At 41.4% G+C, this 16663-nt stretch overlaps 1 protein-coding gene across 1 annotated transcript in view; it reads right to left on the reverse strand.

Moving 5' to 3' along the window:
- The window catches only part of COL27A1 (collagen type XXVII alpha 1 chain), a 254226-nt gene that overhangs the window by 77147 nt on the left and 160416 nt on the right, over positions 1-16663 (reverse strand). Inside the window, exon 29 of the mRNA XM_083597135.1 lies at positions 2739-2792. Within this exon, the coding sequence (XP_083453261.1) occupies positions 2739-2792 (54 nt within the window). The remainder of the gene's footprint in view (positions 1-2738; positions 2793-16663) is intronic.

The following is a 16663-nucleotide window of genomic DNA, read 5'->3' on the forward strand; positions in this document are numbered from 1 at the left end:
TGTGTGAGCATTCTGTTGACTCCAAAATAAAAAGGCTTTGCCTTTGGTTGCTTTGGCAATATTTTAGCCACCATGAATTCACGGAGATCATATCTATGCAAATAAGTAAGGTATGTACTGAATTCAGATGAAGTCTAAATAAAGATAATGAGATACGTTTGCCTCTTAAATGCAGACAGAATCGAATTTCTTCCCCATCCTAGTCAAGATTGTAAAAACACAGTGCAGAAAAGGTGTGAGTTAAACATCAGAATGGGAAGGGGATGGAAAAATCCTGGGGGAAACATCACTTTTTTTTGTCTTTTGACCCTTCACCCTGATATTTAACTTGATTTAGCTCTGAGGAGGAGCCCAAACCCTGAAAGCTTCAAGGTCAAGGGTCAAACCCTGAAAGCTTCAAGGAGATAGACAGCAATGCTTCTGCCAGCCTGGGAGACTCCCCTGTTCAGCAGATGAGCTAGCATGAATATTCTAAAGCTCTGACCCAATTTAAAACCTCAGCTTTCAGTCAACTCTCTACATCACAATAGGTTGCTTGTCCGTGGGTTCTAGGTATAAACGGCCTTGCTCCTGAATACCTGAAGGAGCGTCTCCACCCCCATCGTTCAGCCCGGACACCGAGATCCAGTGCCGAGGGCCTTCTGGCGGTTCCCTCATTGCGAGAAGTAAGGTTACAGGGAACCAGGCAGAGGGCCTTCTCATAGCGGCGCCTGCCCTGTGGAACGCCCTCCCATCAGATGTCAAGGAAATAAGCAGCTATCTTACCTTTAAAAGACATCTGAAGGCAGCCCTGTTTAGGGAAGTTTTTAATATTTAATCTTGTATTGTTTTTAACACTCGATTGGGAGCCGCCCAGAGTGGCTGGGGAAACTCAGCCAGATGGGCGGAGTATAAATAATAATAATATATTATTATTATTATTATTATTATTATTATTATTATTATTATTAGCAGCAGCAGCAGCAGCAGCAGCAGCATTATTATGGTTTTATCAGTCTCATGCAAGGAGACCATCTTGGCTGTGACTCCTGGAAGACTTAATCATTGCCTTCCATGCCTTTCTGCACCTGGCCTGGGAGCGTGGGACCCTGACTGACTCCAGCTGCAGAAGCTGAGGCTGTTGAACAGACTCTTGTGCAGGGGTGGTAGGGGTATTGTTGCTGGATGGGGATTTTTTGTATCTTTATTTTAGATCTTGTGATTTATGTTGAAATAGTTTTATTTGGTTGTCTATTTTTTGAATATTTTATGTATTGTCTACTAAGTTGTGTAATTTTTTTCCATCTTGCAAGCCACCTTGGGCATGGTTTGAATCCTGGGTGGAATCTACACACATATAAAAACCATTCTGAAAATGCTTTTTTTAAAAAGCGTTTTTAAAAATACATTGAATTTTCCATAAGACTCACTGCTGCCATCTAGTGTATATTGCACTTAAAACACATTTAAAACGCTTTATTTGCAGCTGTATAGCTGAGTCCCTGGAAAGGCATGCAAATAAAATTATGTATGTATGCATGTACTCATAATCATACATTTGCCCATTCAGAACTTGTATTCATATCAATGGCAGAACAGCAGAAGTAGAATTTGTGAGCACTTGTGGTTGTTTAGAGGCTTACATTTCAAGCCTGGAAGGATGAGCATGCAATGGTTTGAGGAACTCACTACCCTTGCTATATTTGAACGTATTTCCCAGAAGCATCAGTGGGTATCTATTAGGACATCTGGATTATTTATATTGACTAATGTACTTAATTTAAGGGGGATGTGAAGATGATTACTGCATCCTTAAAGTGAACTGATGGTGTGAGCATTTTTCTCTGTCACTTTCTTTCTTTCTTTGCTTTTCTTCTTGCTATTAAAATGTAATGATGATGATGATGAACTTACATTCACTGCCCAAAATATAACTCCACACATATATATGTGAGTCAGCAGCTGGAGTGTCAGACTAGGACAAGGGAGACCAGGCTTCAAATCCCACTCCCTGGATGAGCTTGACCCAATAGCTGTCTCTCACAGGATCATTATGAAAATAAAATGGAGAGGGGGTGAATATTGTAACTTGAGCTGCTTGGAGGAAAGGCGGGCTGTAATTAATAAATAACATGAAAATAAGAATATGCATATTTGAAGTGGTGATTGGTGAACTCCCTTCAGTCTTATTCTGAACTGGGTTGGTATTTGCACTCTTTCTTGGAAGCCTATTAGAAAAAGCTTGCCTGCCTGAGCTACGGTAAAGTGGCCAGAATTTCACTGAAAAAAATAAACATTTCTAGGGTCATGAATACAAGGGCCAGAAAAGAACTTTTATCTGAGAAATGACGCTCAATTAATAATGCTTCTTAACATTAAGGGCCAGAAAAATCCATATTCCAAACCAGGTAATTATGCACTTTGGCAAACAGTAATGAGAAATAACAAACAGAAGAGAGTGTTTTTGAGCACGTATAAACTATGTTTATTTCACCACTAAGGAACCATTAAAAGTAGTGGGCAGAACTTCAACATATGCGTGAGACCATACACGTCTTAATCTCCATCACAAACTGAAAGGGTCACACAAATCCAATTAAACCTGGTTCAGCATCTGCCTTGCAAAGCTACGAAACATTCACAGGGTGCAGGGTCAGGAAACCAGCTCCTTAGTTTCCCACAGTGCAATGGACAAAGTTCATAACATGCCCCAAAACAATCTAGCCACAACTAACAGTCTCTGGATCTGGGGGGCTCACCTTAGCACCTTGCGGCCCTGGTTCACCCACTAGTCCATCAGGACCTCGAGCACCCTAGGGAAAAACACACACAGGCACACATGAATATACATAAATATACAACATTTTAAAAAGTGGGGACGGGGGAGAGGAAGAAGAAAGTTGTACACGGGGAATGAACAGCAGGTGTCTCTCTCAAGCTACAAATGGCAAAAACTGTCTAACCCTCACATAGAGAATTTTAAAGGAGAGTGGCCAAGTCGAATTAAAAGTATTCTCTTTTAAGACTCTTTCAAAAGGACAGTGAGGAACCTTGGGCTTATCCCATGATCAAAATAGAGCTGAGGACATTTGTTTAGGGGCTCTCCCAGATAATCTATTTTTTTCAGCAGTCACTTGATTCGCTTCTGCAACACTTATGTGGCAGATCTTAATTGAGCATCCACTCTGATTTGTTTACAAGCAGCACACATCCTGCAATTCATCCTGCTTTGCTAGGCGGGATGGTTAAATGTCTTCATGCTAGTCATTCATTCGTTCCATGCTATTCAGTGCATTCTCTGTCACTTTCCAAACTACACACACAAACACACTCACTTACTCCATTTTTAAAAGTGGATTTGTTGCTGTATGGCAATGAATCCACTTTAATTTCACTAAAGCCAATGTACCAATATGTGGTTGAATTCCCCCCACCCAATAAAATACTGACACTCTAGAGGGCCCAAAATGCTTTACATCTTGCCCTTCTGCCTCCATGAGTCACCCGCAGTGGCCAACCAGGTTAAAACCAATGCCACGCAAAAAAGAAGGGCAAGCTTAACATTAGTACATCATTTTAAAGACTACAAATTAAAGAAAGAGGCAGCAAAGAAACCTGCAAACACTTGAATAAGAAGGGAAAAGAAAGGGGGGGCATAATCAAGTAGCAACCCAAAACGTCAAGAACTGATCAGAGTGGACTTCATCTATCTCCTGAAGGGCAGGCCTCTCTGGGAGAGAATTCCATGATTTGGTTGCCACTCCTGGTTTTTTTTTTTTTTTAAATCACATTTTCTCATTCTCTGATTGGAGCAGTAACACAGAGTATGGCCCTCTTCCCTGACCTGGTGCTCCTCCAGATGCTGTTGGAGGACAAGCTCCGTCTGCTCTGACCATTGGCCATGCATACTTTGCCTGAAAATGTCACAAGTTTAATCCCTGGCATCTGCAGTTAAAACGGATAAGGCACCACATGATGGGAAAGGAAGAGACCTTTGTGTGAGTGTTTGGTTGCCTGTTACAGGAGCCATAATGGACTGCTAGACAGACCTGAGGTGGGGAACCTCTAGTCCACAGGCCACTCTTGGCCCATCAAGCCATTTCCCCCAAACCATTTCCACCCAGCAGAAGTGGGAGGACAGGGGTTAATCCTGCATTGGCTGCACTGCCCTATTCCCAGTTGGGTACTGGATGCCTAGGCAGCAGGATTGACTTCATTAGATATTCAGGATGGCCTCACCAGTGTATAGTGCCCTTATGCATAAGTTTTAATGAGGATTCCCTGAATTTTATAAACTACTCATTTGTGAATTCAGAAACTCACAAGTTGTCCAGTCGACATGAATTTATTATATATGCAGTGGTACCTCGGGTTACAGACGCTTCAGGTTACAGACTACACTAACCCAGAAATAGTATCTTGTGTTAAGAACTTTGCTACAGGATGAGAACAGAAGTCGTGCGGTGGCAGCGGGAGGCCCCATTAGCTAAAGTGGTACCTCAGGTTAAGAACAGTTTCAGGTTAAGAACGGACCTCCAGAACGAATTAAGTTCTTAACCTGAGGTACCACTGTATATTATAATGGCCAATATTTTATTATGGGTGGTATCCAATGTTAGTCCTACTCAACTTAACTTTAATGAGTCTGAACAGAATTTAGTTGGTTACAACCCTATAATTATTATCTTACTACACCTTTAATTAGTTCTTCTTTCACCATTTTCTTCTTAGAACAACCCTGAGAGTTTGAGACTGGCCCCATACTACCCAGTAAGGTTCTTGGCCATGCAAGGATGTGAACCTGAAATTCCCTGGTCCTAGTACAACACTCTGAACCACTACACACCACATGCAAGACACACATGCAAGACAGGCGTGATTGTGCAACACTAGACTTCTGTGAATAGTGGGGTTGGGAGCACTTGGAAATGGAAATCCCTGGTTCAGCTTCCTTTTCCTCCCACACACAGTACAGCTCATGCAAGCAGCCCACTCATGCAAGCTCTTAAGTAGACAGATCAGCAGCTGACTGTAACATGCAAATCAGCCGGGAGAAAAGAAGGAGAGGAGAGGTGGGCCAGCAAGGAAATGGGAGAGGGGAAGGAGGAAAGAAAACTGGAGCCAAACGTGATAATCATGATGCAGACTTGGAGCCAACAAAACTGAGAGCCAACACTGACCAAAGCGAGTACAGTATGAGAGAGAGGAAGAGTCACACAGAGCGGTAGTGTAACTGCATAAGATGTGCAGCGGGGAAGACAGCCAAACTGCTACAGCAAGCAAAACCCTGTCAATGTCCTTTTTTGTTTTATTTATTTTTTTAAAGCAAGGCAGGAACTCCTGGCCAATCTGTGATGGCAAGATCGCAGCAGGAGCCCAAACAGCTGAAAGCTTGGTGGACAGGAGGCAGTTGTAAACGCAGAGATCCTGCACTTTATTTACTTATTTGTTTGTTTTAACTGGCAGGTGGGACTGATGACTTGGCCCCAGATGGTGGGGCAGCAGCTATCTCCTGTCACACAAAATCTGAAGCTGCCTACCCCCATCCCTTTAAGATAACTGGTTCTCACATATCAGGGGAATCCAGCAATCTATCACACAGGGTAAGGAAAGGCTGCAAAGTCCCAACAACTCTGCGTCTCATTTGGCATTACTATGCCACTGATAAAGCACGAAAGGCATATCATCATATGCATGATGGTCCCAAGTCCTTCTTCCTGCCCCTTTCAATATATTACTTACTTATTTACTATTTCCCTTTGGAGTGTTGGGGGAGGGGTAGTATCTCTGGTGGGAGTCAGTCATGCTCCTTCTAAGGTAGTTTGTCCTCCTTTGGTCCCTGCCCTGCACTCAGCTCTCACCTGTGGCTCCTAGAAGCTGTCCTGTTAGCATGTGGCAGCGGCCACACCCCAGGAATGGCTTCAACTGGCCAGCTAAACAAGGTGAGGGAAGCAGATGGCTCTCCAACACCAGGTGAGTTACAGACTTCCCCTGCATGCAAAGACAGGCTGCAGCGGATTGAGCGGATGAGACCAAGAGGTGGTCTAGCAGTCAAGAAGGCGGTTTCTGCATGTGCTATAGAGGGAAATGAGGGGCAGCTGGGGCTCATCAGCCTGGGAAGGTAGTCCATCCAGGAGAAAGAAAACTCTGATTCTAAACCTCCACTGCTTTGTGGAATGTCTTCGGGGAAACAAAAGGCTAAGGAGTAATCCCTATACAAATCTGCAGAGGGGTTCCTAAGACGATTGGAAGGTGCTTTGTCCGCCTCCTTCTGGCAACTCCTGCAGCCAAGGTGGTGCCAGATGTATTGCTCTGCTTTCATTTGGACCACATCAGCAAAGCCAAGAGGTGAGCTCAGGACCTCCATACCCACTGCTCAGGCTTGTGCCCCAGGGAGGTCCCTTTGGTGGTGCTAACACAGCAGTTTGACTTCACCCTTGGAGGAACACTCCATTGTCTCTCAAGCCAGATGGACGCCAACAACTATTTTCCTTTCCAAGCAGGCAACAGGCATTTTAACTGAATTTTACTAGCACCAGTTAGGTGCAGTGGTTTGAGTATTGAACTAGGTCCTGGGAGACTGGGGTTCAAATCCACACTTGGCCATGACGCTTTCACCTTGGACCAGTCACTGCCTCTCAGCCTTACCTGACAGGATTGTTGTGGTGGTTAAATGCAAGAGCATCCCAGAGCCCAGTAAGCAAGGGGGAGAGATTCAAAGCTCTTCCTATGCTGGAAAAAACTTGGTGTGAAAGGAGCTTTTAAGCTCTCGCCCTTGCATCCAAGAGTTTTAATCAGATAGCTTATTTTGTGGGGGTTTAATTGGACAGCTTTCAACCACACAAAGTTGAAATTGCAGAAGTTCATTGCACCTAAGATGTGATTGCACTGTACTCTGTAGTACAAAATACTGGAAAAACCACAGGATGCAAAGGCCAAACACCCTGATGAGGTACACCTAATGTTGCCAATGACTATAGCAGCAACCGAAATGCTGTAACTTTAATGCAGCTGCACTCCGCCATGCGCAACACAGCAGTCCTAGTTTAGTTCAGTGTAAACTGAACTAATCCCTTCACCTAGTTTAGTCCTAGATTAGTTCAGTGTAAACTGAACTAATCCCTTCACTGTCCATTTTATCAACCACTGACCTTACACTGTGAACATCTTTCTGTTTGCATTCAGGATATGAAGAGGAACAAGTTCTAGCTGTTCCTACCTCCTAGGTGCAATATTCTAGAGGCAACATTGCACCAATTAGTTGAAGCCTGTGAAACCTCTGTTAGCTGACAGTGGCAGTCACAGATGAACAAGAGAAATGGCGGCCCTGGGCCAGGAAATGGCCAATCAGCAGCCAGGAGGCCCTCCAAGAATTGCACCAACTTCCAGAAATATATTTAAAAGGTGATGACGTGTTCCTTGCTATGTGATGGAACTAGTCCATAGTTAACAAACTGTTTCAGTGGCAAAATCTTCTGGGAGATATAAGGCTGGCGTGCCCATAAGATGGAGTAAACATATACCTAAGATTCTGATCCTCCAGGTCACAGGTAGGTGGCATGTGGCCCACAACAACTCCTGAAACTGCCCCATCCCTCCATCTCATGTTCCTCTCCTCTTGTTCTTTTCCTTCTTGTTTATCTTAGCTTTCAGAAGTTTTTCCTTATCCCCCTGCTTCCTTCTAGGAAGTTTCAGAGCAACTGAAAGAGGCAGTAATTATTATATTTTTACTTTGTAAACTCCTAAGAAGCCTATTTTGGCATTAAGCAGTGTATAAATTAATACAGTAACAACAACATAATTATTAATGCTTTATCCATTTATTTAGTGTGTTTATGTAATGCTTTTCATCATAAGTGGCTATCAATTAGTTACTTTGGCTCAGTTCAATGTGTTAGAAATAGCACACAAAGCCCTAAATGGTATTGGGACCCAAAACCTAAAAGAATACCTTCCCCAGTATTAACCATCTCAGGCCCCGCAATTGGCAGGGAAGGTCCTGTTGGCAGTGCCACCACTGGGGTCTGCCCGGTTGGTATTCACCCATGACAGGGTCTTCACAAGGATAATTCCTTATTTCTGGAATGACCTTTCTGTTCATCACTGACATTCAGGAGAATCTGAAAACATTCTTGCCTACCCAAGCATTTTATGGCTGAAAGATTCTGGATTATATCCAGTGATGGTGCTACTCAGGGTAGACTCATTGAGTTGTATCCAACTAAGTCCTAGTCAGAGCAGACTGGAATTAATGGACAGAAGTTGGTCACATATATTAACTTCAATAGGCCTACTCTGTGGGACAAATGTTGGATATAATCCATTGAAACAAATGGCCATAACTAATTTGGATTCATTAATTCAGTGGGTCTGCTCTGAACAGAACTTAGTTGGAAACTACCCCTTTATCTTTACACAACACTTGGCTGGAGGAGAGTCTTTCAGACAGAGATGCATTCAAACAGAAGACTTTCCTCTGCAAGGCAGGACAAATGACCACCCTAGCCATCACAGGAAGAGGCTTGCAAGGAAAACTTTGCAAAGCATAATACAACAATGGAATAAGATAGCATGTAATAAAACTAGCATCTGATTAAAATTATATAAACGAGAACCAGGAACACAGTCTATAAAAAGCTGAGTAGAAAATAAATAAATTGTTAAGGACTGCTAAAAGGCCACAAGAGAGAAGGCCAAATTGAAATTGCGTAAGATTTTCAAGTCCAGCCATTCTCAACTTTTATTGGGTCATGGATTTCTTTGAGACACTGATGAAAGCTATGGATTCTCTCCCCAGAAAATGGCAGATTAAGAACCAGTTCTATTAACAATGCGGATGAGGAGTGGGGGAGCTGTGGCCACTCCAGATGTTAATGGACTCTGGGGCTCCCATCAGCTGTAGCCCTAGGTATATAACCCAAATTCCCCATTCATGAAGTGGCCCAGATTTGCATCCAACCAGGGAATCTAATCCTGAACCCCAACACATATGGACTTAATTCCAGAGAGGATTTGGTGCATGTGTAGAGGGCAGGAGCAGTCTTTGGCATATGTTTAAAATTAATCCTTAGATTAAATCATTTTGCTGAAAATCTGGGACTCATCCAAAAGGGGGGGAAAGGTATTTGTGAAGAATGGAACAAAAATTGACTTCCTATATTAGTTTTTTAAACAAAAAAAACACACAAAATAAAACTTTTTTTTTTCTAAGAGGGAATGGAAACGCCTCAACTAAATCGGAACAAAATTATATTCTTCTATCAGGAGGTATATTTATCTAAAAGGTCGTTTCTGTCCCCTCCCCCCAGAAGTTTACACGGTGTTTTCTCAGTCTAATAACTATAAACATTTAAGCAGAGACCCCTAAAAATCTCCATTGTTCTTCTCAATCAAAACCAGATCAGCCATTAGTCTTGCCTTCAAAACCGAAATTAAACACTGACAGAATCCACATGCATCTGGCAAAAAGCTGCATTAATGTCTTTCCATTCTGATTTGAATTACATCCTTGGATGTGGGATCAGAAACACAGGGAATGCTGAAGAGGACAGGATCTGGAATTACTGCCCCTCAGAAACTTAACAAAACGAAAACGAAAAGGAAAAGGAAAAGAATGACGATGAAATTAAAGACTTGTTCACATGAGATGATTAGGGTGAGGTTGGTTAGGGCAGAGCTGCTTAAGCATGCAACACATGTTGCTCATCCTGTAACAATTTTACTGGGCATGTGGGAGGTTAATTATTATTATTTTTTTATAAGATATTTATTAAGATTTTTTAAAGTATTCCAATAAAATGAAAAAAAATAACACAAATACAAAATAAAAATAATTAAAAACACACAAATTTTCCATTGCTTATTTTCCTTTAGCTTGTTTCCCAGACCTCCTCATACCTCCCTTTTTTGTATTCCACCTCAAATTGTTGGTTCAGCAAATCCTTACCATTATGTTTTTACCTATTTATAACCCTTTTTTCATATTCTCTTAAAGTATTACAGCTGGAAACCACTTAATTTCTATCCAACATCTTTCTAACATTCATTAATTTTACAATATTTCTGTAGATAGTCTTTAAATTTCTTCCAATCTTCTTCCACCGACTCTTCTCCCTGGTCTCAGATTCTGCCAGTCATTTCTGCCAATCCCATATAGTCCATCACCTTCATCTGCCATTCTTCCAAAGTGGGTAAATCTTGTGTCTTCCAATACTTTGCAATAAGTATTCTTGCTGCTGTTGTAGCGTACATAAAAAAAGTTCTGTCCTTCTTTAGCACCAATTGGCCAACAATGCCCAGAAGGAAGGCCTCTGGTTTCTTCAGGAAGGTATATTTAAATACCCTTTTCATTTCATTATATATCATCTCCCAGAAAGCCTTGATTCTTGGGCACGTCCACCAAAGGTGAAAGAATGTACCTTCAGTTTCTTTACATTTCCAACATTTATTATCGGGCAAATGATATATTTTTGCAAGCTTGACTGGGGTCATGTACCACCTGTATATCATTTTCATAATATTCTCTCTTAAGGCATTACATGCCGTAAATTTCATACCTGTGGTCCACAACTGTTCCCAGTCAGCAAACATAATGTTATGTCCAACATCTTGTGCCCATTTAATCATAGCAGATTTCACCGTTTCATCCTGTGTATTCCATTTCAACAGCAAGTTATACATCCTTGACAAAATCTTAGTTTTGGGTTCTAACAGTTCTGTTTCTAATTTTGATTTTTCCACCTGGAAGCCATTTTTCTTGTCCAAATTATATGCCTCCATTATCTGATAATAATGAAGCCAATCTCGCACTTTGTTTTTTAGTTTCTCAAAACTCTGCAGTTTTAGTCTATCTCCCTCTTGTTGCAAAATTTCCCAATATTTCGGCCATTTGGCCTCCATATTGAGCTTTTTCTGGGCTTTTGCTTCCATTGGTGACAGCCACCTTGGGGTTTTATTTTCCAATAAATCCTTATATCTTATCCAAACATTGAACAAAGCTTTCCTGACAATATGGTTCTTAAATGCTTTATGTGCTTTAACCTTGTCGTACCACAAATATGCATGCCACCCGAAGACATTGTTAAAACCTTCTAAATCCAAAATGTCTGTGTTCTCAAGAAGCAGCCAGTCTTTCAGCCAGCAGAATGCTGCTGATTCATAGTAAAGTTTAAAGTCTGGCAGGGCAAATCCACCCCTTTCCTTTGCATCAATTAATATCTTGAATTTTATTCTGGGCTTGGGAAGAGAGGGAACCTTCTTTTCTGAAGCCAAGATGACATGGACTAGAATTGACCAAATGGCACCAAAGATAAAGAAAGTGGAAATCTGCCCAAAAACTTGCTCCGACCATAACGCTGTAAGGATGGAGATGAAGCAAATATCAACTGGCTCCTTCAGATGGAGGATGAATGACACCTTATTTGGAGATGAAGAAGTGTATAAAAAGGCCCAAAAAACTTTGAGAGATTATTTCGAAATAAATATGAACACTAATGTAGAAAAAAGAGTAATCTGGGACGCAAGCAAAGCTGTTATGAGAGGGTTTTTGATACAACAGAATGCAATAAAGAAGAGAAGTCAAAATGAGAAGAAAGATAAAATTTTGGAGAAAATAAAAGAAAGTGAGAAGAAATTGAGGGCAAAACCAAAGTCGCAGGAGATTTTGAGAGAAATAAAACTATATCAAGTACAATATATGGAAATGATGAATCAGGAAATAGAATGGAAAATTAAACAAATGAGACAAAAAACATTTGAATCAGCTAATAAATGTGGGAAATTGTTGGCTTGGCAAAAGAAAAAAAGACAAAAATTAAATACTATTACAAATTTAGAAGTGGAAGGAAAGAACATACATAACCCAATTGAGATTAGAAATTGTTTCCAGAGGTATTTTAAACAATTATACTCACAAGGGCCACAGAAAGAAATGGACATAGACCGATTTTTGAAGACAAATGGATTACAAAAAATCTCCCAAGAAAGTAAATTAATGTTGAACTATAAAATATCTGAACAGGAAGTAGAAGGTGCCATTCAAAATATGCAATTGGGCAAATCTCCAGGACCGGATGGGCTGACTTCTAGATATTATACATCTTTGAAAGAGTGGCTATTACAACCTTTGAAGGAAGTCTGCAATGAAATTCTGGAAGGGAAGAGGGCACCAGAGTTGTGGAAAGAGGCGTATATTACACTTATACCGAAAATAGAGACTGAAAAGACTCAGCTTAAGAACTACCGCCCTATATCGTTACTTAATGTGGATTACAAAATTTTTGCTGATATTTTGGCCAAGAGATTGAAAAAAGTATTGATGGAAGAGATTCATAAAGACCAAGCGGGCTTTCTCCCGGGAAGACATTTGTCTGATAATTTGAGGAACATAATTGATATCCTGGAAAAGCTAGAAGTGAATATAAACACTAAAGCAGTTCTGATATTTGTGGACGCGGAGAAAGCTTTTGACAATATCTCTTGGAGTTTTATGAAAAAGAACCTACAGGGGATGGGGGTAGGCCAAGGTTTTGAAAATGGTATAGGTGCAATATATTCTGAACAAAAGGCTAAATTAATTGTAAATAATGTGGTGACGGAAGAATTTAAGATAGAAAAAGGGACACGACAGGGGTGCCCAATCTCCCCATTGCTTTTTATATCGGTCCTGGAGGTTCTGCTGAATATGATTAGAAGGGACCGGTTGGTTAAAGGTATACAGGTCGGAGCCAAACAGTACAAATTGAGAGCATTTGCAGATGATTTAGTATTGACGTTACGGGAGCCATAATCTAGTACTAAAAGGGTTTTAGAACTAATTCAAGAATTTGGTCAAGTGGCAGGATTCAAACTGAACAAGTCAAAAACTAAGGGTTTAGAGAAAAATTTAACACCGACTGAAAGAGAGAGGTTTCAGAATGAGACAGGTCTGAATGTGGTCAAGAAAGTAAAATACTTGGGGATTAACATGACAGCAAAAAATGGGAATTTATTTAAAGATAATTATGAAAAATGTTGGACGGAAGTGAAAAAAGACTGAGAAATTTGGTCAAATTTGAAGCTTTCCTTGTTGGGTCGAATTGCAGCTATAAAGATGAATGTATTGCCTAGAATGCTGTTTTTGTTTCAAACACTGCAAATTGTGGACAAGATGGATTGTTTCAAGAAGTGGCAGAAAGATATATCTAGATTTGTCTGTGGGAGGTTAATTAAAGCCTATTGGCTTGTGGGGGACACAGAGGTGGGCCTTTTCACTGGTGGCACCAGAGTCATAGAATGCGATCCTTGCTGAAACATGAGTGACATGAAAGAAAGAAAGAAAGAAAGAAAGAAAGAAAGAGGGTGTCATGAAAATTCACCAGCATTTTGTGAATTTCACCACATTATGATATGCAGTTATGTATGTCATACACATTTTTGTAATGTCATTCCCCTTTTTTTCATGTTGTTTTCACTAATGGGCACATTTTAGTATGCAGTTTTGTACACATTACTTGCCTGGAGAACGGCACTGAAAACACTGGAGAATGGAGAATTTTGAAGAAAGGCAGCGTTTCAGTCCACATATTGTTTCAGAAAATGAAAATTTGATAGTTTCACATTTAAATGTGAACGGAATCCAATTTTTCACTCATCTTTAATCCCAGGTCAATACCACCATTTAGAAACCTTAGGCAGCTGTCCAGACCCCCAACTCCCCAGATGGCCTCACTATTGACCCCATCCCTTCAAGTAAATCAGCTTGATATGCAACATAACAATTGAAAAGTCTCCTGCACAGGCAATACTTGGGCTTAGAATCACACCTGCTCAAGGTTATCCTAACAATGATAGCTTTTCTGTTACCAGCGGCATGGGCGGAAAACTGGGGTGGTCTTAACACTGACTCTTGGCATGCTAGTATGGTCAATAGCACTGGCTGAGAATTGATGTTCCAGGTCAGAGTGGCTAGAGGCAAGCCCAGTCCATTTTCATTATACTACATGTGGCAAATGTTCACGGAACACATGGGTTGTTTGGACTATCGCAAGAAACCACCCAGTACTCATGAAAAAATGGGATGCAACCTTTCATAATAATCAAATGAAATTTTATTATCCAGTATTACACTAATCTGTACAAATGTTCAGGGAAGTTTTTAATGTGTGACATTTTAGTGTATTTTTAGTCTTTGTGGAAGCCACCCAGAGTGGCTGGGGAAACCCAGCTAGATGGGCGGGGTACAAATAAATTATTAATTATTATTATTATTATTATTATTATTATTATTATTATTATTATTGCAAGCTGTTCATTTTTCATTGTTAGAACAGTTGTTTTCTCAAATGTACCCAATCCCAAACAGATCGGTCTGGAAGTCAACTGTCATTCTCACTAAGCATAACATCCCTGACTAGAAATTTAATGGTGGTTACTAAGCAGAAGATACCATTTAAATTTCCACCAGTGCCTTGGAGGGATGCATTATGGGTATTTAAAATCAGTGCAAATCACAGTGCAGCTGTTGCTGCCACTGGCAGATAAGCCAATGGGAAGCCCATCAATATATGAAGGGGCTGACCAGAACACATTTTCCCAGAGGGCCTCCTCAAACCTGGAGCCCAAACATGGCCGCAGCACAGTACCATTTCATTATGAGATGCAGTAATGGACCATAAAGAAGGGGTTTCCCAGTATGTGTAGAAACTAGCCTACTGTACAAAGGTAAAATTCACATTAGTTGCTCAGCCCACTCTTGCTTCTTGCCTACCCCACCACTGGTATGTGGCCCTTAGAAAGTTGCCCAGAAAGAAACATGGCCTTCAGGCAGAAAAGGATTCCCCACTTATGCTCCATCAAAGAACGTAAGAGCCCAGATAGATCACACCATGCTTCAAGACAGTTGTTTCCTGTGGAATCAATCTGCGGCTTTCTACACCCTTATGGAACAGTGACAGAGCACTCTCTCCCTAGAAGGCAATAGTAGCATTTCTTTGTTGGCTAATAACTGCCATAAGCCTATTTGAAAGATTAACCTACAGGAAAGCTTTACGCATGATGGATGGACCAGGCGTTTGGGTCACAGTAAAAGCCAGGTTAAGCACAATTGTTTAAACATGTGAATAATGTCACCTGTAGCTTGGCCCTTAGTGCATTGTTCAGCCTTGATTTCATGAGCACAATGATCCGCAGTGACCCTAATTTAACAGCAGGGCCTCCAGAAGTGCTTCATCCGCTCCAGGCCAGAGTGGATCTGGCCACCCAGAGCATGAAAAGAGCTGAACTCATTCAGGACCCAGCTTTTCACTCTGCTAAAGTGAAAAGTCCCGCTGGTCTTTCTAAAGTCTTTAACTGCCTTATTTCCACCTCATTAAAATAGCATTATTATTTTTTAGAGAAATTGGTGGTTGGTTGGGAGAGCAGCTTTCCAAAATTAAGTGGCTCTGACAGCTTCTGGGGCGAGGGCAGCCGGAAAGCTTTGCCACTGGCGCCACGCCTCACCAGTTGCCTGCTTTGCTCAGCCTGAGCTGGAAAGGAAGGCGAGTGGAGGGAACCCTGCACAATCTGGGGCCTTTTGGCAGAGGTAGCACAATACTGCAGTTGCAGAGAATTGGCTGCTGTAAGCACAGGCTTGGCTTGGGGTGTGGGGTGGCAAGGCAGAGAGAAATCAAGAAGGAGGGAGTCTGGTGCTCCAGAATGGGGTGCTTAAGAGGTTCTTCTTCTTGGCTTCGCTGCTTCTGTGTGGCACAGAGCACTGGAGATTTCCACACTAATGAGTGGAGATTAGTTCTGCCCCAGGGCAGCCTGCTCTGGAAGAATTTTCCATCAATTCCCACTCAACAGTGATGGCTCTCTGCATGTCATTGGCTCCTCTCATGCAAAAATGGGTGGTGTTTAGTTTTCGCAACCTCTAGAAACACAAGGAGAAAATCTACTGGCTACTTCTCTATGCCAAGAGCTCTGTTGAGGAATAAGATGCCCCCACCCTCAGAACTTTCACAAGGACTTAGAAATCATAAATTGATGTGGAAATCTAGAAAAAAAATGGACTTAAGACTAGAAAAATGAGAAAAACCTATTATGACAAATTCACCCAGCCCTAATAATCACACACACACACACACCGTGCTGTCTCTTGCTGGTGCCAGTAACGTATTTTACAACTTGTGTGTTGCTTTAGTTCATGTTCCATCTTGAGAGACATCAAGGCTTTTATAGACTGCCTTGAGAGCCATTGAGTCTACAAGGTGGCCTATAAATTTCATTTACTGCACGAAAGTAAACTGCAGGACTCTAAATACTAGCAAATCAGCTGTTTGATAAAAGGAAACTGTGTGGGAGGAACAGCCCAGCCTTTCTAGTCCAAACAAATTTAGCTGCTCAGCTCTTATATCGGATTGTGAGGAGTTCTTACAGAGAAGGGTTGCTGTCCAAGCCAGCCAGAATTGGTGTCAACAGAACTATGCTGTAAGAGCTATAACTTAAAGAATTGGTGCCTACTCTTGCTTCTCTCCTCTTCCCTCCTCCTCCCTTTTCCCTCTTGTGTCATGTATTTTTTTACTGTAAGCCTGATGGCAGGGACTGTCTTACTCCTGATTTTTGTAAGCTACTCTGGGAGTTTAAATAATTCCTGCATGTAATTCCAGGCAACTCTTTAACTTCTCTGAAAACAATAAGCTCCTAGCTCTTGTTTGCATGGTAACTTGAG

This window comes from Podarcis filfolensis (assembly GCF_964270895.1).
Source record: "Podarcis filfolensis genome assembly, chromosome: Z".
Classification (NCBI taxonomy): Eukaryota; Metazoa; Chordata; class Lepidosauria; order Squamata; family Lacertidae; genus Podarcis; species Podarcis filfolensis.